Source organism: Rhinopithecus roxellana, chromosome 12, assembly GCF_007565055.1.
Source record: "Rhinopithecus roxellana isolate Shanxi Qingling chromosome 12, ASM756505v1, whole genome shotgun sequence".
NCBI lineage: Eukaryota > Metazoa > Chordata > Mammalia > Primates > Cercopithecidae > Rhinopithecus > Rhinopithecus roxellana.
Genome location: NC_044560.1, coordinates 8718279 through 8741558, shown reverse-complemented (window position 1 = coordinate 8741558; position 23280 = coordinate 8718279). Strand labels below are relative to the sequence as shown.

The 23280-nt window shown below is 53.8% G+C and overlaps 2 protein-coding genes across 10 annotated transcripts in view; one reads left to right on the top strand and one right to left on the bottom strand.

Moving 5' to 3' along the window:
- Positions 1–4614, top strand: part of TMCO4 (transmembrane and coiled-coil domains 4) — a 126115-nt gene extending 121501 nt beyond the window's left edge. For 8 of the 9 annotated variants that reach the window (XM_030942440.1, XM_030942437.1, XM_030942436.1 and 5 more), the window contains one exon: positions 3386–4614. In XM_030942440.1, the coding sequence (XP_030798300.1) occupies positions 3386–3790 (405 nt within the window). In that variant the 3' untranslated portion in view covers positions 3791–4614. The remainder of the gene's footprint in view (positions 1–3385) is intronic. The other variant, XM_030942443.1, reaches the window with a different exon arrangement.
- A 1536-nt stretch (positions 4615–6150) lies between these two features.
- Positions 6151–22360, bottom strand: HTR6 (5-hydroxytryptamine receptor 6). The gene is made up of 3 exons (XM_010385543.2): positions 20765–22360; positions 8379–8537; positions 6151–8189 (listed from the first exon to the last, which is right to left on the bottom strand). Exons 1-3 carry the CDS (start codon positions 21476–21478, stop codon positions 7740–7742), a joined length of 1323 nt encoding a protein of 440 aa, XP_010383845.1. The 5' UTR covers positions 21479–22360; the 3' UTR covers positions 6151–7739.
- Positions 22361–23280: the final 920 nt, after the last annotated feature.

Sequence of the window (23280 nt, the reverse complement as noted above, 5' to 3'; positions counted from 1 at the left end):
ATGGTGAGGACTGGCCAGTTACTAGTAAGAGACAGAGCCAAGGCTGGCACCCCAGCTTCTCAGAGAGTCCAAACTTAGGTTCCTTCTCAGGCCCTGCAGCCACTAAATATGCGTCCTGCTGCAGAGGGGCACTGGGTCTGTCTTGACAACCACCCTGAGCCCAGGGCCCTGAAAGCCACTTAGATGTGTGGATATACGTGTGTGTGTTTTCCCTGGAATCTGTTGAAAAGCATTCGTGAGGAAAAGAACGAGAGGTAGGCAGATTCTAGTGGTGAGAAAATAACAAAACTGTACAGGGAATTGTCTTTTCGTGTTTTTGAAAAATCATTTGAATAACGCAGTGTGATTTGTGATTCAAATGGAAACGCAGATGTTACCAGCAGTGTCTTTGTGCTGTTTTCTGAGAGTCTCAGTAACAGCCTCCCTGGTGTTTTTCCTGTCCTTGTTTTTTAAAAGAAAGCCTTCCTCTTCAGCCTTAAAGGAAAGTCCGGTCTCATGCGCATCTTTGGCACTAAAGCAGGTCCCCTCGGCTGACTGGGGAGAACGCAAGGCTCCATCTCAGGGGGCAGATCCAGGCTGAGCAGCTTCTGCAGGCGGCGTCTCAGGCTCAGCACCAGCCTTTGCTGTCCATGCGCTGTGTGTCATTCAACAAACCGCCACCCCTCTCTGGGCTTTGCTGTCCTTCTCTGTAAAGTGAGGATGATTTTTAACCTTCCTTCCTTCCCCAGCTGATTTTGTCTGAAGAGAACAGGCTTTAGAAACAGGCCTGGATGGCCAGGCGTGGTGGCTCACACCTGTAATCCCAGCACTTTGGGAGGCCAAGGCGGGCGGATCACGAGGTCAGGAGATCAAGACCATCCTGACTAACACAGTGAAACCCTGTCTCTACTAAAAGTACAAAAAAATTAGCTGGGCATGGGGGCGGGCACCTGTAGTCCCAGCTACTCAGGAGGCTGAGACAGGAGAATGGCTTGAACCCAGGAGGCGGAGCTTGCAGTGAGCTGAGATCGCGCCATTGCACTCCAGCCTGGGGAACAAAGTGAGACTCCGTCTCAAAAAAAAAAGAAAAGAAAAGAAAAAGGAAGTAAAAGAAAGAAAGAGGCCTGGATTCAAATCCCAGATCTGCCATGTTCTAGCTGTGTGACCTTGGGTAAGTCACTTTACCTCCCTGTGGCTCAATTTCATCTACAATGAGCCGCCCACACCTAGCAAAGGAGTATATCCAGTAAGCTTATTTGCTGCAATGTAAGGACCTACTATGTGTCAGGCATTGTCCATTATTACGGCTAGGCATCAGGCATTTAAATCACACCCCTACTTGACACTCACCAACACATCCCAACACAAAAATGGGATGGACATATGACTCTGATGAAGGGGGTGGCCACTTTGTCTTAGTTAAGATGCTGGTTCTTGGCCTTTGTCTTAGTTAAGATGCTGGCCCATATAACAGAGGCCCTGCTAATGTTTTGTGGTTTTTGTTTGTTTGTTTGTTTGTTTGTTTCTGGAGACAGGGTCTTGCTCTGTCGTCCAAACTGGAGTGCAGCAGCACAATCAGGGCTCACTGCAGCCTCAACCTCCCAGGCTCAAGCGATCCTCCCACCCCAGCCTACCTAGTCACTGGAATTACAGGCACACGCCACCACGCCAGCTAATTTTTGAATTTTTCTGTAGAGACAGGGTTTCCCCATCTTGCCCAGGCTGGTCTCAAACTCCTGGGCTCAGGTGATTCTCCCACCTTGGCCTCACAAAGTGGGGATTATAGGGGTGAGCCACCGTGCCTGGCCTAATTGTCTTAAATACACAAGGGTTGATTCCGTCACATAAAAGAAATCAGAATAGGCCAGTTAGGGCTGATGTGCCACTCCACAGTCTTCAGGGACCAGATTTCCCTCATGCTGCTTGTTCTGCCTTCCTTTGTGGGCTGACTCATGGCCCAGGATGGCTGCTCAAGCTCTGGCCATCTCGTCTGAATTCCAGCCAGCAGGAAAGAGGACATGAGGGAAGAAGAGCACTCCTCCTCTTAAAGAGAATTCCAAGGAATACCGCATCACACTATTGCTTCAACTCATGGGCCAAAACTAGTCACAGTGCTATTCTTAGCTTCAAGGAAGCCTTGGGAGTGTGCCCAGCTATAAATTTGAGTCCTTGTGACTAAAGAAGAAACAGGAGACTAAGTTGTAGCCAGCACCTTGCAGTCTATGCCGTAGCTTTCTTTCCACTTTGGGGACTTTTCCAGGGAAAATCCTCACAGCCAACCTCTGGTGAAACTACCCTGTGTTCCCCTTTTTACAGCAGAGGAAATTGAGAGCCAGAAGGGTAGAGGGGCCTGACCAAGGTGTCACAGCTAGTGAGCAGCAGAGCCCTTCTGGGGTAGCCTAGAGCTGCAGGCATCGGCTGGGCACAGTGGCTCAGGCCTGTAATCCCAGCACTTTGGGAGGCTGAGGCAGCAGGATTTCTTGAGGCCAAGAGTTCAAGACCTGGGCAACATAGGAGACCCCATCTCTACAAAACATTTAAAAATTAGCCAGGCATGGTAGCATGCATATGTAATCCCAGCTACTCAGGAGGCTGAGGTGGGAGGATCACTAGAGCCCAGGAGGTCAAAGCTGCAGTGAGCTATGGTTGTACCACTGCACTCCAGCCTGGAGGAGAGAGAGAACCCATCTCACTCTCTCTCTGTCTTTCTCTTAATTTTTCTTTTTTCTCATGCTATTTTGACAAAAAGCCCATCCCTAAAAAAAAAAAAAAAAAAAAAAAAGCTGCTGGGCACAGTGTCTCACGCCTGTAATCCCAACACTTTGGGAGGCTAAGGCCGGTGGATCGCTTGAGGCCCGGAGTTCGAGACCAGCCTGGCCAACATGGCAAAACCCCTTCTCTACTAAAGATACAAAAAATTACTGGCATGGTGGCACACTCCTATAATCCCAGCTACTCAGGAGGCTGAGGCAGGAAGATCACTTGAACCCGGGAGATGGAGGTTGCAGTGAGCCAAGATCGCGCCACGGTACTCCAGCCTGGGCAACAGAGCAAGACCCTGTCTAAAAAAAAAAAAAAAAAAAAAAAAAAAAGCTTCAAGCAAAGAATGAGAGCTTCTACATCACCTTTCTGTTTATCAGGAGATTCCTTCCTGCCTCCAAAGGATCCAGATTTTTTAGAGAAACATCCTTCATCTTTATTTAATAAATTCTAAAACAGCTGTGAATATAGAGCCTTCCCACCCACTCTGGATTTGAGAGCCACTGAGGAATGGAGTCATGGGTTTGGTGACTGGTTGGCTGTGGATGCTCAGGGCAACGCTGAGGCCCAGAAGTTTGGCTGGAGGTCCCTGGGGAGGGCTGGGCTCCATACACCCACCGTGATGCTCACTCACTGTCTCCTGCAGGTCAGCGGCCACCTGGACTACGCCAAGCAGATGGACGCCATCCTGAAGTCTGTGGGCATCCGCACCAAGCCAGGCTGCGACGAGAAGGGGCTCTTGCTGGCCCCAGGCTGCCTGCCCACCGAGGAGACTTGCCAGGCAGCAGCTGCCACCTCATCAGGAGATATCCCCCACCACGTTGGGCAAACCCAGGGTCCCACATCCGGAGACACCTCCAAATTGGCCATGTCCACAGACCCCAGCCAAGCCCAGGTGCAGGCAGGGCTGGACCAATCTGAAGGGGTCTCCCTTTCTGCTGCTGCCAGCCCTGAAAGCACCCCCATCTGCAGCCATGGCACGGACCCCAACCCACTGGGCTGCCCCGATTGTGCCTGCAAGACCCAGGGCCCCAGCCCGGGGCTGGACTGACCACAGCAGGGCACCTGAGCCGTCTTTCCCAATCTCAGTATACAGCTCTCTCTTATACCCTCGGGTTCCTCCTGGGAGCTCTGGAGGTGCGGGATTTCCACAGGTCTCTTTCCTAAACTGAAGGAATTGGGACTGAAAGGGAAAGGAAATGGAAGGAAGGAAAATTTGGAGGAGAGAACACGCCCACCCTGGGGAAGCTGCCTGTCCCCAGGGAAACCCCACCAGGGAGCAGCCGACCCCTCCTCAGAGACCTGCAGAGTCAACCAAGCACGGGTTAGAGTCCCAGAACTGGAAACCAACGGTGGGCTTTCTGTACTGCTTCTCATAGCTTTGGAGTCTGGCTGTCCATCAGGAGGTCCCGAGGGCTCTCTGGGGCTTGAGGCTCCCACACCACCTCTCCCCTGGCCTCAGTAAAACCAGGTGTATGCGTGCTCTTCCATCCACACTCCAGGACTGCCCACCAGCTGACAGCCACTATCAACTGGCAGTAACAGAGCAGGTGCAGGTACAAAGAGGGCGGCTCACTCCTGCTCTTAGGAGATCCAATCAGATCTGCCCTGTACAGCCATGCAGGCTGTGCACTGCACAACTCCAGGGACATTAGTCACACAGATGCAATGTGAGTGTGCTCCCCCATCATGCAACATCTGGACATAACTAACAGAGCATGGTGAATACTTGCTGAATTGCTTTCAGTAAGGCTGTGAACTAGGCCTGGGGACAAGAATGAATTTTACATGGAAAGAATTTCCTGTAGCAGGAACACAGGGGATAACAACAGTAATAAATAATAAGAAGCTACCACTTCTTGAGCATGTACCACATACCAAGTGGTTGCCTGGGATGTGTCAGTTACCCTTCACAGCAATCCTATGAGGTAGGGACTATTATTATCTTCATTTTATATTTGGGGAAACTGAGGCTCAGAGAGATCAGGTAACCTGCTGAAGGCCGAACAGCTGGTTAGTGATGGAGCCAAGTTCTAGGCCCCTGTATGTCAGACTCCAATGCCCAAGCCCCAAGCCACTGGGTCTGCATCTGTGAGAGCCTTCCTCTTTGTTCCTCCCACAGTACCTGAATGACAGGGCCAGAGATAATGCATCCCTGTTGTGCAGATGGGGAAATCAAGGCCCAGGCAGAGGAAGAATTGACAGGCTCTGGGGGAGGTGGGAGGAGGGCAGCAGAAATTAGAGTCGTAGAACAGAGGAGCCAGATCACTGCTCAGGTGCATGTGTATTCATTTGTTCATTCAACACACATTTATGGCTCACGCCTGTAATCTCAGCACTTTCGGAGGCCAAAGTAGGAGGATTGCTTGAGGCCAGGAGTTGGAGATCAGTCTGGGCAACATAGCGAGACCTAGTCTCGACAAAAAATTAAAATAAAAAAATTAGCCACTGTCGGGCCATGCGCAGTGGCTCAAGCCTGTAATCCCAGCACTTTGGGAGGCCGAGACAGGCGGATCACAAGGTCAGGAGTTCGAGACCATCCTGGCTAACACGGTGAAACCCCGTCTCTACTAAAAAAAATACAAAAAGCTAGCCGGGCGAGGTGGCGGGTGCCTGTAGTCCCAGCTACTTGGGAGGCTGAGGCAGGAGAATGGCGTAAACCCGGGAGGCGGAGCTTGCAGTGAGCTGAGATCATGCCACTGCACTCCAGCCTGGGCGACAGAGCGAGACTCCGTCTCAAAAAAAAATTAAAAAATTAGCCACTGTCAACTACTCAGGAGGCTGAGGCAGGAGGATTGCCTGAGCCCAGGAGTTCGAGGCTGCAGCGAGCTATGATTGTGCCACAGCCTGGGTGAAAGAGAGAGACTCCAACTCTTTTTTTTTTGAGACGGAGTCTTGTCACCAGGCTAGAGTGCAATGGCGTGATCTCGGCTCACTGCAACCTCCACCTGCCGAGTTCAAGGGTTTCTCCTGCCTCAGCCTCCCGAGTAGCTGGGATTAAGGCACCTGCCACCACACTCGGCTAATTTTTTGTATTTTTAGGAGAGATGGGGTTTCACCATGTTGACCAGGCTGGTCTCCAACTCTTGACCTCAGATGGTCCACCCCCCTCAGCCTCCCGAAGTGCTGGGATTACAGGCATGAGCCACCGCGCCAACTCCAACTCTTAAAACACAAAATTTAAAAACAAATATTTATGCAACTCTTGTTGCTTTTAAACTAAACTGCCCATGTCACACATGGGAAATGGAGGCTCTGAAAGGGGAAAGAATTGTGCTGGGGTCCCAGATTAAAGGAGTAAAATCTGGAACAGAACCCAGGACACCTACACCCAGGCCTCCTCCCACTACACCAGCTGCTTCTCAAGCCCCGACTGGCCCTTCAGTTGAATCCAGTCCACACCACAGCCACTGCCTTCAGCTAGAGTTTATTGAGAGTCCCCTTGGGCAGGCCTGGGGGATAGAGGAAGCCCCACAAGCAGCATGGCCCCTCCGTGGCCCGTGGCCGGGGCCAGAGTTGTCTCATCAGCACCAAGGAGAGGGCCAGGCCAGGCATGGAGGACCCCCTGGGAGTTTGTGTTGATGGAACCTGGGGGAGGCAGGGCTGAAAAAGGACCTATGGCAGGTAAACCGTGGCGACCAAGAGTTCCCCAACCCCCTGACCCCAGAAACCAAGGCCCCTGTGCCAGAGTCCACCTGCCTGCCTCGTGGGCCCCACCCCACACCAGGGACAGCTCTTCTTCGACTCTGCTCTGTTGACCCGGGTAGCTACCATTCCCATTTCTCTCACTGACCCCAGGGAAGGCCAGAGGGAGGTGGGCAAGGGGCTGAGTTTATCCCCATCAATTGTTCCCTTCTAGGTCCGAGGACCCCCCAGGATCAAGGTAAACCAGTCCTGAGGCTGAAAAAGAAACTGCCACCTGCCCCTTTTGCCCCCAGGAGAGGCAATGCAGCAGCTTGGGAGCTGGGAGGGTCCCTGAGAGATGGGGTCCCCACCCAGGAGCCAGAACAGGGAGTTGGGGAACCAGAGTCAGGCTGTGGGAGGCCAGGCTGGGGCTGAAGAGGGGGAGGCAAATGAAAAGAGAACAATGGGAACAAAGAACCCTTCCTGACGCACAGCCAGAGAGGCCAGGGGGCTGGATAGCCGGGGTTTGTAACAACAGAACGTATCACTTAACTGACCATGTCCTGGGTGCTGGGCCCACATTATCTTAATTCTCAAGACAACCCTGCAAGATAGGCATCATTTCTCTATCTTACAGATGGGATAACCGAGACTCGGAGAGGTTAAGTAACTCGTGTCCGGCCCCAGAGCTCATAGGTGGTAGGGCAGAGGCCCACATGTGTGCCTGCCTGCCTCCCAGGTGCATATATACCAGGGTGGGGGAACTGGCAGGTCCAAAATCCCTCCAGTAAATCATTCTCAGGGTTAAAGATCATCTAAGGCAGCACATCTCAGACTGTAACGGACACGTGATTCACCTGGGATCTTGGTAACATGCAGTTCTGACTCAGCAGGTCTGGGCAGGGGCAGAAATGTGCATTTTTCACAAACGCCCAAAGGTGATGGCAATGCTGATTGTCCATGGACTACACTGTGAGTAGCGAGGGGTTCAGCCCAGCATTAATCCATGCCTGCAGGTGGGGGCATTCCCTGCCGTCCAGCCTGACAGAATGGGCAAAGGCCATGATTGTTTACACCCTAACCTGGACCAAGAGGTCCTTCTCCCCAACATCCGGAGTCCTCCAGCCCATCCTCTGCGCACACAAGTTACACTCGACGGTGGAGCATCCTTCAGAACACGGTATCTGAGTCAGCTATGATCCCTGCAGGTAAGGGGCCTGGTGATGGCAGCAGGGGCTGGCTCTGCGCACCCCCCTGGAGCTCAGAGGGCTCCTCGGAGACTTGCAGCCTCCTGGTCTTAGCCAAGAGCTGGCCCAAGGCTTCAGGGTCTGGGTTCTGCTCAGTCCAGCTCCCCACTGGCCAGCCCCAAGCCCGGGTCAGTTCGTGGGGGTGCTGAGTGGATGTGGTTGCAACTTGGGCTCTGCGGGGTCGATGTTGAAGAAGTTGACAGCAGCAGCGGCCCTGGGGGGCAGCGGGGGATCCCGGGTGGCCTCGCCAGGAAGCAGCAGGTGGGCCGTGAGCTGCAGGCCTGAGGAGCCGCCCGAGCCTGCATCTGAGTCCGAGTCTGAGTCCGGTGGCAGGGGCAGCGGCAGTACCTGCTGTAGACTAAGGCCGGGCCGGGGGCCGCTGTGAGAGGTGCGCAGTGATGGTGAGGCCAGGCTGGCCTGGCGCTCCCAAGGACAGCGTGGACATGGCAGGAACCTGCCCAGCGCCCGCTTGAAGTCCCGCATGAAGAGTGGGTAGATGATGGGGTTCATGGTGCTGTTACAGTAACCCAGCCACGTGAGGACATCGAAGAGGCCTGGGGAGATGCAGTCGCACACGGCCTGAGGGGAGGGGATGTGTCATGCCTGGTCCCAGGGCAGGGACCCAGGCCACCCTTCCCAGCACGGATGGAGCAGACAAACACACGCACCACGAAAGGAAGGCTGCCCTCCCCTGTCCCCATGCCTGGACTGGGATCCAGGACCTCTCATGCAAGGGCCGGACTCACCTGCCCCCTGCCGTGGCATTACCTGGACTATATTGGCCACAAAGAAGGGCAACCATGTCACAAAGAACATGCCCAGCAGGATGCCCAGCGTCAGGCTGGCCTTCAGGGCCTTCCTGCTATGTTTCGTAGCTAGACGCCTGCTGTCAGCAGACTCCACCCCTGGGCGTGGGGTCCTGGGCAGCTGCAGAAAGGAAGGCCACATGAGTCAGTTGAGAAAGGGCCCCCATCTGACCCTGATCCTAGCCACAGACTGAGCTTCAATCCTAATTCTAGACTGAGCCCTAGTGCCAGGATTAAATTGAGCCCTGGTCCTTGACTGAGTCCCAGCTAGGAGTCCGAGACCGAGCCCTGACCCTGACTCCAGGCCAAGCCCTGACATCAGCAATAAACTAAGCCCTAACCTTGGTCCCCAACTGAAGCCTGACACCTACCATAAAGCCCTACATAACCAAGTTCTCAAACCAAGCCTCAACCGTGGACCTAGACTGAGCCCTGATCCTGATCCCACACTGAGCCCTGACCCTGACCCAGAATTTCATAAGGAGCTCTAGGAAGTGCAATGAGACAGAAAAATACCTGAAACACAAATCAGATGGTTCAGAACAACCATCCCTGCAAAGACAATATGTGACACAGGCCAACACACACATTACAGTGAGCTCAGCACCTTCCAAAGCTTTTAGTGCTACAGAAATCAATTGCAATTGACCAGGCGCAGTGACTCATGCCTGTAATCCCAGCACTTTGGGAGGCCAAGGCAGGCAGATCACTTGAGGTCAGGAGTTTGAGACCAGTCTGGCCAACCGGGTGAAACCTTGCCTCTACTAAAAATACAAAAATTAGCCAGGTATGGTGGCAGGCACCTGTAATCCTAGCTACTCAGGAGGCTGAGGCAGGAGAATTGCTTGAACCCGGGAGGCGGAGGTTGCAATGAACCAAGGTCGCATCACTGCACTCCAAGCCTGGGTGACAGAGCGAGACTCCATCACACACATACACACACACACACACACACACACACACACACACACACATCAATTGCAATTGAACGGTACTTAAAAAAGAGGACCTATTACTGTCCAGAGCTTGGCAATTGCTTTGTATGTGGATTCTCTTCATATTTGGGAGCAATAGTCTTGCCTGGGCAATTACTCTTGAGCCCCACAAAATAGAAAGGCTTTTTTGAGAATGTGTGCACAAAGCCAGTAAGTTAGCAGCTAAATTCTTGTTAGGTTCCTAAGGATGCTGGTGACCTTGGCATTTTACAGCTCAATTATACTGCGAACTGGCAGGCATCTCCATTCTCAAAAGTGGACAGGAAGAGGATGAAGGGGTAGGAAGAAGGAGGAGAAATAAGCTACTTCCCAGCAACTACTGAAAGGAAGGCATGGGCTGGAGGAGGTTAGAATTTGACTTTGCAAACTGGCCCCCGCAGTCCCAACGGGCTCTCTGAGCTGGATGATTCTTCAGCTCAGCAGTGCTCTTCACTTGTTAAACTTCATGTGCCCTTTGAAAAGCTAACAAAATCTACACACACACACACACACACACACACACACACACACAACACCTCTCCCCAGAAAATAAAAGACTTATAAATTTTATACATACACACAGACAAGAAAACAACGTTCCACACTTCCGGAAGGTTCAGAGATGACCTTGAATTTTCTAGGTTTCCACCAGAAACCCCAAGGAGTCCATGAAAGCTGGGATGTGAAACCCTCCTCTAAAACATGTGTTTTTGTAATCAATGTGGATTTTCATATATTAGATTTACACAAAATTAGGCCCACCTCCATTTACTATTTAATGCCCGTGGGCAGTGGTGTGCACAATTCATCATGAGCTACGCAAAGGGTGTGCATGCCGTCTGGGAACACATCTGGGCTTTGACAACCAGGGGTTTTCCTGGCACTGGGATTTGCCCAGTTCCTAAATTGCACAAGAGCCCTGCTTAGTTCTTGAGGCCAGAGGTGGGTTGGATGTGGGGAGATGAGAAGGTCAGAAGGAGGCAGGAGCGGAGCTAGATTCCCAGGCAGCCTTCCACAGATGGAAAGGCAAAGGAGGCAAAGCCAAGATGTGTCAACTCCAGGGAGCAACAAAGTCAACACCCCACCCCACTCTGCTGCGCATGCCCTCTCCTTCAGCCCCTGCTCTTTCTAGGCCTCCAGAGTCGGTGTCTTGTCCATGGTGCTGAAACCCCAACTACATGCCGTCTTTACATAGGAGCTGGAATTCTAATTCTGAAATGGCAAGGAGGTCGCTGGGGCAGGGAGACGAAGCACATTGTAATCCCCATCCCTCAACATGTTTCTTCACATGAAAACTGGTTGTACAAATATCAAGGTTATACAAATTCACAACAGAGGACTTGGTTTCTCCCTTCTGTCTTGGTGTTGTACAGAGGCAAAAGCTGGGCTTTTAAGACAGGTGATCTGGCTTCAAATCATGCCTCTACCACTTACTCGCTCTGTGATCTTGAGAGAGCCTCTGTTTCCACATCTGTAAAATGGGAGAAATGATACTCAGCTTATGGCGTCACTGTGAAGCTATGGATAATAAATGCATGCACAGTGTCTGACGTTGAGTAGGTGCTATATACCTGGCAGCCATGTTGCTGTTTGAATGTTGCGAGATTGGGGTGATTTTGAGCACTGTTGGGGACCCTGACCTTCTGCCAGCAGCTCTGGCCTCCCCAAAGCAGCACAGACGCCAAGACAAATGCTCTGACTCACCACACTGCAGCTCAGATGCTATGGCGAGAGGATGCTCTCCTCCGCCTCCACCCCGTCATACACAAGTCTGCTCCAAAGTCATTCCAAGTTAGCGAAGGAGTAAAAGAGGGTTTTACTCTCCTCCCTCCTTTTCTAGTTTTCTCTCCGCCAGAGTGGACTCTATATGGCTTTTGTGACCACACCATGGTCAGCCTGGAGGAAGAGGCTCCTGCTTCCCCAAAAGAATCTCCTAAGACCTGCCACACCTTCAAATTGCTGCCATCAATGGGAATAGATGGCATGAAGAAGGAGGAGACACTGTCTCATCCAGGCATCGCTCTGACCCTTAGTGACCTGGGGAGGACAGGGGACAGGAGGCAGCCTTGATCTTATCAGAGCTCTAGGGCGTGGGGAAAACTGAGGCACTAGGGGGAATATCTCAGGTCAATCACTGTGAGAAGGAGCTCCAGAGAATGGGGTGAAGATGAACTGAGATTCCCTTTCTAGTCTCCCTGGGAACAAATCCAGATTTTTCTTTCTCCTCTGCTTTCCGGAGAGTTGACTCAAGAACACAGGCAAGAGGAAAGAGAGAAGGAAACTGAGACTCAGAAAGACTTCCCAAGGTCACACTGTGCCAGCACAAGGCCTCCTAACAAAACCTGAATGGCCCCAAATCAGCATTATAATCTCCATTTCTCGAGCACTTACTACACATCGGCATTTAATAGTCATTAGGTCGTTCAGTCTTTATGAGAGATAGGCATTGTCATCCCCATTTTGCAGATGAGACCACTGAGGCTCGGAGAGGCAAAATGACTTGCCAGAAGTCACACAGCAGGTAAGAGTTGAGTTGGGGAATCCGTCATTTCTCGCCCCAGGAACTCCACTCTGCCCACTTCACCAAGCTGCCCACTTCACCTTTGGAGATGGCATCCATGGGCCCAGTCAGGGTGGGGTTACAGAAACCGCACCACTGTCACCAAGAGGCCCTCATGGAGCAGAAGTCAATGGCAGTCACCGGTCCACACCACGGCATCTGACTGATGCCGGCATCACTCTTCCGGATTCTCTCTCCCCTGTAACCACCTCACAGCCCCTCGGGACCATGTCCTGTCGTTCGCATCTCCCTTCTGTATCAGTGTCAGAGGGCAGCTGCCTGAAGGACAATCCAGGGCCCTTCCAGTCAACAATCCCACGTACGGCTTCCAGCCAACACCTACATTCATGTCTGCACTCTTGACATATCCAAGAATGTGTCTCACAGCACTACTCGTGATAGGAAAAAAATTGGAAACAGCCTTAATGTCCCATCAAAAGAACAGTGGGTTAGACTGGGCACGGTGGCTCATGCCTGTAATCCCAGCACTTTGGGAGGCCAAGGTGGGCAGATCACTTGAGGTCAGTAGTTCAAGACCAGCCTGCCCAACAGGGCGAAACCCCATCTCTACTAAAAATACAAAAATTAGCCAGGTGTGGAGGCGCGTGCCTGTAGTCCCAGCTACTCGGGAGGCTGAGGCAGGAGAATCGTTTGAACCCAGGAGGTGGAGATTGCAGTGAGCCGAGATCGTGCCACCACTCTCCAGCCTGTGTGACAGAGTGAGACGCTGTCTCAAAAAAAAAAGACCTAGAAGGACATATCGTAAATTGATGCATGTCCCTGGGAGTAAAAGGTGATTAGCTGGAATTTGGGGGTCTTTTCCTTCATCCCTATTGTTGAATTTTTAAAGTGTGTTTATGTATTCCTTTATGCAATTAATTTTATTTATTTGTTTGTTTATGTATTTATTTATTTTGAGACAGAGTCTCACTCTTGTTGCCCAGGCTGGAGTGCAATGGCGCGATCTCAGCTCACCACAACCTCTGCCTCCTGGGTTCAAGTGATTCTCCTACCTCAGCCTCCCGAGAAGCTGGGACTACAGGTGTGCACTACCATGCCTGGCTAATTTTGTACCTTAGTAGAGATGGGGTTTCTCCATGTTGGTCTCAAACTCCTGACCTCAGGTGATCCGCCCACCTCAGCCTCCCAAAGTGCTGGGATTACAGGCGAGAGCCACCACGCCCAGCCCATAATTAAATTTTTTTACCATCATCTGATCATAGTGTGAGAGTTATAAGACAGACTCTGGAGCCAGACTGCCTGGTTTCAAATCCTGGCTCTGTTACAACCTAGCAGAGTGACCTTAAGCAAGCTATGCTTCCACTTTCTGTTCTGTAAAATGGCATTATAACAGCATCTACCTCGTAGGATTATAATAAGGATAAAATAAAATAATACACAGAAAGTTAGAACAGTGCCGGCACATAGGAAGTCCCATAGAAGTGTTAGCTATTGTCATTATTATTAGTCTCTGGCTCAGCTGTTTGATAATGGTGGTGATGGTGCTGGTGACAACAGTGATGTTTTTCCCTAGAAAGGGTCAAAGTGGTGAGCTCCCCAGAAACATATATTTTACCAACAACAGGAAAAGAGAGGCACGAACAACTGTTGTTGTTGTTTTAAAGATGGGGTCTTGGCCGGGCGCGGTGGCCCAAGCCTGTAATCCCAGCACTTTGGGAGGCCGAGGTGGGCGGATCACAAGGTCAGGAGATCAAGACCATCCTGGCTAACACGGTGAAACCCTGTCTCTACTAAAAAATACAAAAAACTAGCTGGGCGAGGTGGCGGGCGCCTGTAGTCCCAGCTACTCAGGAGGCTGAGGCAGGAGAATGGCGTAAACCCGGGAGGCGGAGCTTGCAGTGAGCTGAGATCTGGCCACTGCACTCCAGCCTGGGTGGCAGAGCAAGACTCCGTCTCAAAAAAAAAAAAAAAAAAAGATGGGGTCTTGCTCTATTGCCTGGGCTGGAATGCAGTGGCATGATCATACCTCACTTCAGCCTCAAACTCTTGGGCTCAAGCAATCCTCTCACCTCAGCCTCCTCGAGTAGCTGTAACTACAGGCCACCAGGCCTGGCTAACTTTTTACATATATGTTTAGAGACAGGAGCTCGCTATGTTGCCCAGGCTGGTCTCAAACTTCTGGCTTCAAAGGAGCCTCCTGCCTTGGCCTCCCAAAGTGTTGGGATTACAGTTGTGAGTCACTGCTTAACCGAAATTTGTTGAGCACTTACTATGTGCCTGGTAGTTTGTGTATATTATCTAATTGAATATTCAAACAGCCTTGTGTGATAGATGTCATGACCCCTGGAGCATAAGGAGGTAAAATACCTTGCCCAAGGTCATCCAGCTATGAGAGAAAAGAGGCAGGGCTTGAACCCTGAGCAGCGAGACCCCCAGACTCCTGCTCCAGCCCTGGCTGCACCAGGTTGCCTGGCTCTGAGCAGCAGCCAAGCCTGCCATGCTCAGCAGTGTCACTCTGCCAGTCTCTCCCTGGCTGCGCCCCCTCCTCCCCCTCACAGATATTTCTGTGATCACAGCCTCCTCCTCTGAGGAGGAAAGACAGAGATGGAAGGGAAGATGGATCACTAAGACAGAATGATGCTTAGTTGGGTGAGGAAGGGTGAAAAAAGAAAGGGGAGGAGGAAAAGCAGGAGAAATTGATGGGAGAGGAGAAAGGTGAGGGAAAGACAGGGGCACACAGAAGGAAGACATGGGAACTGAAGGAGAGAAGGGTGGGTGGGAGTGGGGAGGAAGGTGAGGTGTAGAGATGGGATGAGGTTATGGGCCACAGAGACCCAGAAATCCTGCCAGGAAGAGGAAGAGGGTGGGCCTCTCCTACTGGGCTCTCCCTCAAGCCGATGGCCCATATTGCGTCTCTGAAACTGTCCCTAACACCCTGGACCCTCCACAATCTCCCAAGGATGGCTCAATGTCACCCACATCCAGGCTCCCGCCTTCCACCCTGCTCCCAACACACACACTCCCCTGCCTTGGCAGCATCTCACTCTGCCCCACGGCTCTTCCTCCATCCCCAGCCCACACTCCCAGCCCCAGTGCTAAGCAGGACCCCTTCCTCCCAGCCCCAGTGCTAAGCAGGACCCCTTCCTCCCAGCCCCAGTGCTAAGCAGGACCCCTTCCTCCCAGCCCCAGTGCTAAGCAGGACCCCGTCCTCCCAGCCCCAGTGCTAAGCAGGACCCCGTCCTCCCAGCCCCAGTGCTAAGCAGGACCCCTTCCTCCCAGCCCCAGTGCTAAGCAGGACCCCTTCCTCCCAGCCCCAGTGCTAAGCAGGACCCCGTCCTCCCAGCCCCAGTGCTAAGCAGGACCCCATCCCTCCCAGCCCCAGTGCTAAGCAGGACCCCGTCCCTCCCAGCCCCAGTGCTAAGCAGGACCCCGTCCTCCCAGCCCCAGTGCTAAGCAGGACCCCTCCCTCCCAGCCCCAGTGCTAAGCAGGACCCCTTCCTCCCAGCCCTGAGGTGGTGGGAAGATGTGGTGGAAATGACTAAGCCAACCAGTGGCCTTTTAAAAGCCCGTTTCCATAAATAGACATATGGAGAGGGGATGAAATGCTCAAGGCTGACCAGTTCCCATGTTCTGACCCCAGAGGAACTGGGGCCTTGAGACCTGTGCCCAGCTCCTTTCCCTCTGCAGGGAAGCTAGAGACTGGAATGGGGCAGGAAGCCAAGGCTAAGTGGGGCTGGGCACAGGAAAAGGGAAGGGGTCCAAAGCACCCACATCTGATTCATTCTCATCACTTCCTTTAGGTCCAAACATTGAGGGGGCCTCCACCTCCAGGCCAGCTCTGGTGGGAAGAAAGGGGCGGTGACCCAGGAGGCCCAAGTAGAGGCAGCACCCCGGATGCAAGTTCCCAAAATGCAGGCTGTTCACCAGGCAATCAGGAAAATGACCTGCAGGAGGCTTGCTTAGGAGCGGAGTAGATTTGAAAGCAGGAACAGAGGCAGAGTTTGGGTTTTCCAGAAAGCAGGGGGATTAGAACAGACACATTTCTGGCTTGAGTGGCCCCTGGGTCACTCTGCCTTAGAAGTAAGGCGCTGGCCTGAACAACCCATGAAGACCACTCCAGCCTTTCACTTTGGGGCTTAGTATGAGTTCTTTGCTTTCATCTTCAAACATACACAGTGAATAATAGATTTTGAATGTTTGCCGGGGGAGGCACCCCTTCTATAAGCTCCATAATCCTCATTGTGATACAGTTTGATGATTAATGTCTGTACCTCTAACTAGAACAGATTTCAAGAGGGCAGGCACTGTCGGTCTCATTCACCACCATATCCACAGCCTAGAACATCTGCTGCGCAAAGCAGACGTCAATACATGTCACCAAGCAAATGAATTCACACGATAAAAAGCTCAGGATCATGACACTCAAGAAGTAACTCTGAAAGACATGAGAAAACAGGCAACCACAGGAACAGGGGTGGAATCCCAGGCTCCCTAAAGCACTGTGTTCACTGCATTCCTTCCATAAATACATACTGAGCACCCACGATGTGCCAGGTGGCCCTAAGTCCTGGGACCATGGTGGAAAACAGGCCAGGCACAGTGGCTCACGCCTGTAATCCTAGCACTTTGGGAAGCCAAGGTGGGTGGATTGCCTGAGCTCAGGAGTTCAAGACCAGCCTGGGCAACACCATGAAACCCCGTCCCTACTAAAATACAAAAAATTAGCCCGGTATGGTGGTGTGCACCTGTAGTACCAGCTACTGGGGAGGCTGAGGCAGGAGAGTTGCTTGAATCCGGGAGGCGGAAGTTGCAGTGGGCGGAGATTACGTCACTGCACTCCAGCCTGGGCGACAGAGTGAGACTCTGTCTCCAAAAGAAAAGAAAACAGAAAAACAAGTTCCCCACCCTCATAGAGCTTAAATTCTAGAAGAAGGAAACAAACAGTAAATAGACAAAAATGGGTAGGTATAGAACACGTCAGGGGGTAGCAGGTGCTGCTGAGAGAAATAACTAAAGAAACGAGGATCGGAGAGGACCTGGGGAGGGTGGCAGGTGCTACTCTTGAGAGAGGGATTAGGGGAGGCAATTCAACAGAGGCTGGAAGGAAGTGATGGAAATTAGGGGGAGAACAGGGTGGAGACCTGAAGAAAGGGCGCTCCAACAGAAGGAACCGCAAGTGAGGCAAAATGGGCTTGGTGTGTTCAGGGAACAGCAAGGATGCCAGCATGCCTGAAAGAGAAGAAACAAACGGGATTACAGAAGGAGAGGAGGCCAGACAGGGTTAGAGGGCCAGGTGATGTGAGACACAAGGCCGTCAGAGCAGAGGAATGAGGCCGCAGGAACTGCATTGTAAAGGGATCATTGGAGCCACAGTGGAAGGTTGAAAGAGAGCAAGAATGGAATCAGGAAGTCAGGGCCAGGCTCAGTGGCTCACACCTGTAATCCCAGCACTTTGGGAGGCTGAGGCTAGCAGATCACTTGAGGTCAGGAGTTTGAGACCAGCCTGGCCAACATGGTGAAATCCTGTCTCTACTAAAAATACGAAAATTAGTTGGGCATGGTGGCACATGCCTGTAAGCAGCCCAGGTAGGAAGTCATCAGCCTGTGGGTGGTATTTTCAGTTACGAGACAAGATGAGGTCACTAATGGAGGAAATGTGGAAAAAGGACGAGATGCTCTGAGGACTGAGGCCCAGGGATGCCATGGCTGGGGCGGATCAGGAGGACTCAACAGAGGAGACCAGCAGACACAGAGAAGAAAAGCGGCAAGGTGTGGGGTCCCCGAGCAAAGCATTTCAAGAGCATCACCGCCCACAGGCAGCACACCAGCACAGTGTGATGGTACCAACCAAATCTGAGCTTAAACCCCACTTACCAACTGTGCAATCTTGGGCAAGTCACCGCTCTCTCTGAGCCTCAGTTTCCCCATCTGTCGAACAGGGGTGCTGGTAGTACTTGACTCCTTGGGTGTTTGGGGGATTAATAAGCTTCGCTCGGTACCTGGTACACAGTGAGTGCTCACAGATTGTGGGGCTACAGCTGTTAGCACCTGGGAGACTCCTGCCCAGGTTCCAAGACCACAGGCTCAGGTTTGATACTAGTACCAGCCAGTGAGATTCATGGAAAGAAAATCTGTGTGGTACCGGCACCACCGAAATTAGGAATCCTGATCTCTCCTGCCTCAACCTCACCCAGATCAGCCAAGTTCTCACATCCTTAGTCACAAGAGCAGAGCTTCCTGAACTGGGGGAATGGAGATGATTTTAGATGGTAAAGGGTCACCCCATAAAATGAGTGAATCACCGAGTGAGCACGTCAGCCCGTTACAGCTCTCTTCCAGCTCTTCTAGGTGCGTCAAGACAAAGTCCCAGGTTGATGCTATCATGTTTGTGATACCTTCTAGCACGCTACAAAGAGAAAGCAGGCCCTAGGCTCATCACCTCAACCACACCAAGCTGCGTTTTAGTGATAGGGCTGGGGCTTCTTCAACTTCACTGAAGTGGTGTTTGTGATCGCCTTCTGTTTATGGCAAGGGATACAGATTTTCCATTTCTGGAGGAGATAACAAAGTTTTCTTTCTAAACAAATTCATAGAAGCAAAAAGATAAAAGAGATGATTTAAAGAAAATGCTAAGAATGCCAGGCACCGGGGTACACACCTGCAATTTCAGCTACTCAGGAGGCCGAAGCGGGAGCTCCAGGCCAGCCTGGGCAACATAGTGAGACCCTGTGTCTAATAAATAAATAAATAAAATGCTAAATGCATGTGAATTAAGTGGCTTGAGGTGTGGAGGTGGTAGTGGAAGAGGCATTAAGGAAGATATTCCCAGGCAGTTCTTGAATGCCCGAAGCTTGTGAAATCCTCCTTTTCAAGAACCCAGGGACTCCTGTAACCCTAGCACTTTGGGAGGCCGAGACAGGAGGATCGCTTGAGCCCAAGCGTTCAGTGAGTTTTGAGCGTGCCAGTGCATTCCAGCTCTCCAGGCTAGAATGAGCCATGATAAATTCTAGGCTGCAGTGAGCTATAATCACGCCACTGCATTCCAGCCCTCCAGCCTGGGTGACAGAGCAAGACCTTGTCTCTTAAAAAACAACAATAACAACAACAGAAAAACAAGAACCCAGGGTATATGGCCCAGGGCAGCCATCCCACCCCTGAAGAAGCAAGTCAGAGTCCCAGCCACCTGCCAAGACTCAAGAATATTCTGCAGGGAGCATGGATAGGGGAAAGGAGCAGGGCCGCAGCCAGGACTCCCAGTCCATGTGGGGCCCTGTCCCCACCAGGTGATGGGCAGGGGCAGCTTTGGGCCTCACCACCACGGTGGGACAGGCAAGCTTGTCTGGGGGACTGCCAAGGAGGGTGTTAGCCTTTTACCCCTCTGCCAAGTCCCCATGTGCCCAGTGACCTCCAAGGCAACCCACACCCTCCTAGAGCTTTCGCCACCCAAGGCTACACCAAAAGAGCCCAGCTTGGACTTTCCTCAAGACCTGCGACCTAAGTCACTGGGTCTCAGGCCTGGTCGGTCTACACTCCCACCCCGTCCCCGAGGGTGGACAATAGGAGTCAGGTGTACTGTGGCCTGGATGGCAACAGCTGGCACTCACTTACAGACAATGCAAGGCCTTGAGCTAAGAGCACCTAACCCATTCCGAGGCACTGAAACGAGACAGGACCTACTATGCACAGTGGGGATCAAAACTGACCTCAATCAGGAGTTCAAGACCAGCCTGGCCAATATGGTGAAACCCCGTCTCTACTAAAAATACAAAAGTTAGCCTGGCGTGGTGGTGGGTGCCTGTAATCCCAGCTACTCAGGAGACTGAGGCAGAGGAGTAGCTTAAACCCGCAAGTTCGAGGTTTCAGTGAGCCAAGATCGCACCACTGCACTCCCGCCTGGGCGACAGAGTGAAACTCCGTCTCAAAAAAAAAAAAAAAAAAAAAAACTGACCTTGATATGTGTGACCTTCCTAGAGCTTGTATTCAAGTCATGGAGGCAGAATGAACAAGTCATTCTTATGGAGAATAACAGGAATGGGGAGTGTGGATGGGCCCGCAGACAGGGTAGTCAAAGATGTCCCCTGGGAAGAGGGCAGCCAGGGGAAGAACATTCCAGGTACAGGGAACAGCAAATGCAAAGACCTGGGCACAGAAGTAAGCCCAGTGCCTTCTAGAACCATGAGAAAGGCTACAAGGCTGTTGTAGAGTAAGAGAGAGGGAGAGTGGAGGTGACACTGGAGAGGTTGGCAGTGCTGGATCCTGAGGCCAGATCCTGAGACAGGTTTTCTTTATCTGGAGCACAATGGGGAGCCTGAAGTCTGAAGCAGGGGAGCGACATGATCACTTCTTTTTTAATTGCTCCGGCTTCTGCGCAGAAGATGGAGAGTACTGGGTCTGCAGCAGAAGCAGTGGAGCCAGTAGAAGTCTACGCAGCCTCCCCAGTAAGAAGTGGCAGTGGAGATGGCACCTGTTTAGAGGCAGCACCAACAGGTCTCGCTAATGAATAGCGTGAGGGTGAGGGAGAAAAGTATTCCTAAGTTCCTGGCATGTGATGCCGCAATGGTGCCATTTGCCATGATGGGGAAGACCAGGGAGGCAAAGACGGGGAGAGTTGGGCCACCATAAATTCCCTGTTGTACATGGTGCCTGGGAGAAGCCTGCCGCCTATCCTGACGGAGCTATCCTGTGGTGGGTGGGTCAGGCATTGGGTCTGGAGTCAGAAGAAAGGTGGGCGCTCACAACTGCCACGCAGGGCCATGAGCAAATGTGTGCTAAGTGGGGATGCCCAGGGGGTTCCCAGGGGCTGCTCATTCCTCACCATCCCACAGCCCAGGTCTCCCTGCGCACCCCGGGTACCTGCAGTGTCTCCGAGGCCTGGCTGGCCATGCCGGTGGTGAGGGAGGCCACCTGCACGGCCTGCTTGCGGGCAGCCAGCAGGATCCTGCAGTAGGTGAAGCATATAGCACCCGAGGGCAGGAAGAAGGTGAGGCCCGACGCCACAAGGACGAAGGGCAGGCTGGCCAGCAGGCGGCACTGGCCCGGGACGGGGGGCCGCGCGTGGCCCAGCTCGTGCCAGCCCAGCAGCAGGGGCAGGAAGGAGGCGAGCGCCGCGAGGCTCCAGGCGCCCAGGACTAGCGCCAGGGCACGCGGGGGCGTCATGCGCAGCTTGTAGCGCAGCGGCGAGAGGATGAGCAGGTAGCGGTCCAGGCTGATGAGGCAGAGGTTGAGGATGGAGGCGCTGCAGCACATTACGTCGAAGGCGGTCCAGAGCAGGCAGAGGCCGCGCGCCAGCACCCAGCGCCCGTACAGCGCGTTCAGCATGGCCGGCGGCATCACCACCAGCCCCACCATCAGGTCGGACGTGAAGAGCGACACCAGGAAGAAGTTGGACGTGTTGCGCAGCGCGGGCTGAGTGCAGATGAGCGCGATCAGCAGCGAGTTGGCCGCCGCCGTCAGCGCGATGACCACGCACAGCGCGGCCGCCACCCAGCCGCTGCCCCCCGGGGCCGACGGCGGCCCCGCGCCCCAGGCCGGGGTGCTATTGGCGGTGGGGCCCGGTTCTGGGACCATGGGGACCGGGGGTGGAGGGTAAGGGCGTGATAGGGTGGTGGGAAGACAGGTGAGGGCCCCGGCGAAGCGCAGGCTGGACGGGCACAGTCGGCGAGAGCAGATAGCGACTCACCACGCCCCCCGGGGGAGGCGAGTGGGGAGACATGGGCGGGGGCACTGGGTCGCGCTAGGTCAGGGGGCAGCGACCACAAGAGGACGCAGAGTGGCTATTTGGGCGCCCTCGGGGACGGGGCAAGGACACCTGGAGCAAAGGGGTTGGAAGTTTGGGGAGAGGCATCCGATGAGCCGAGGCCCCTAAAGGAAGCGGCGGGAAGTCAAGCAGATGTCGGATGGGCGCCCCGGGGTGGGAGCAGAGAGTCCTGGAGGGGGCGGGCGGCAAGATAGGGGAGGGGCGTCCGGCCGGGGCAGAGCTCGGGGAAGTGGGAGCGCGAGGAGGTGGGCGCGGGGGGTGAATGGGCGCTCTCGGGCCGGAGCAGGCTCCCAGCGGCCGGTGGGCGTGTGGGGTGCCAGGGTGGGGTCCGCAGGGCGGGGGCCTAGGGGCCGGAGCAAAGCCCCCCGGGAAAGGCAGTTCTCAGCTGGCGCGGAGGCACCGGGATCGGGCGCACACTGCGCGGGGGTTCGCCGGGACCGCCAGGCCCCACGGGAAGCGGAGGGCAGCGGCCGCGCGGCGCCCCCTCCCCACCCGGCCGCAGGGTCGCTTCCGCCTCCCGCCCGCACTGGTACCTGGGGCGCTCTGGCTTCTCCGCCGCCTGCGACTGCGGCAAGCGCCGCGGGGCTGCGAGAGGAAGAGGCGGCCGCGGGCCGGGCGGGCGGCGGGCCCGGGTCTCCCGAACCCGGGAGGCGCCGCGAGGGGCCCTCACGCGCGGAGGAGCGGCTGGGTGCAGCCTGGAGCGCGCGGTCTCCGCGCCGCGGAGCGTGCGTCCCGCCTCACGGTGGGCGGGGAGAGCCGAGCCCTGGCCCTGCAGGCGGGCGGGGTCCTGGCACCCCGGGCCTGTGGGCCCAAGATCCGAGCGCCCCAGCTGCGCGGGGTCACCTTCCGGGCTGTGGCAGCCCTCGCACTCCCAGATGCCCCTCTCAACCCACACGTGGCGGCGGCGCAGGCAGAACTCGGAGAAGGGGGCTGTGACCTGCCTTTATGCAGGGACTGCTCCCTGATGGGTGCCTGCCCACTCACAAAGGGGGTCACCAGGCTTTCAGGGGAGCCATTAGTTGGGAAATATTGGACAAATCGCCTGATACCTCTCTGGGCCTCAGTTGCCATATCTGTAAAATGGGTTAGTAATTCTGGGCATTCTTCATCGTTAGTTTGAGCAAGAAGCTAACCTTTCCCTGCAGAAACCATCCGGATCGCCAAAGGGGCCAGGTACTAAGGATGAAGTCCCTGAACTGTTGGCGCTCCTAGTCTAACAGCGTGAACAGATTTGAGAATCCCCAGGCCAGGTGGGTTAGAGTCGCTGCAGGCAGAGGCATGGGGTGTGGTTTCTCCCGGGGGTGACCTCCCTCTGTATCTCTCCCCTCTGGTTGAGAAGAGTCTCTGCCTAACACTGCTGTGCAGGTTAATACTGTGGACTCTATTCATTCATTCATTGAACAGATATTTAAGGCGCATCCACTAGAAGTCAGGCACTGTTCTGACCCATCAGGACACTACAGTGGCCAAAACAAAGATCCGCACCTCCATGGAGCTTACATTCTAGTGGAAGGAGACAGACGATAAACAATAAGCATAATCAACATAGAAAGTGGGCCGGGTGCGGTGGCTCACGCCTGTAATCTCACCAGTTTGGGAGGCCGAGGCGGGC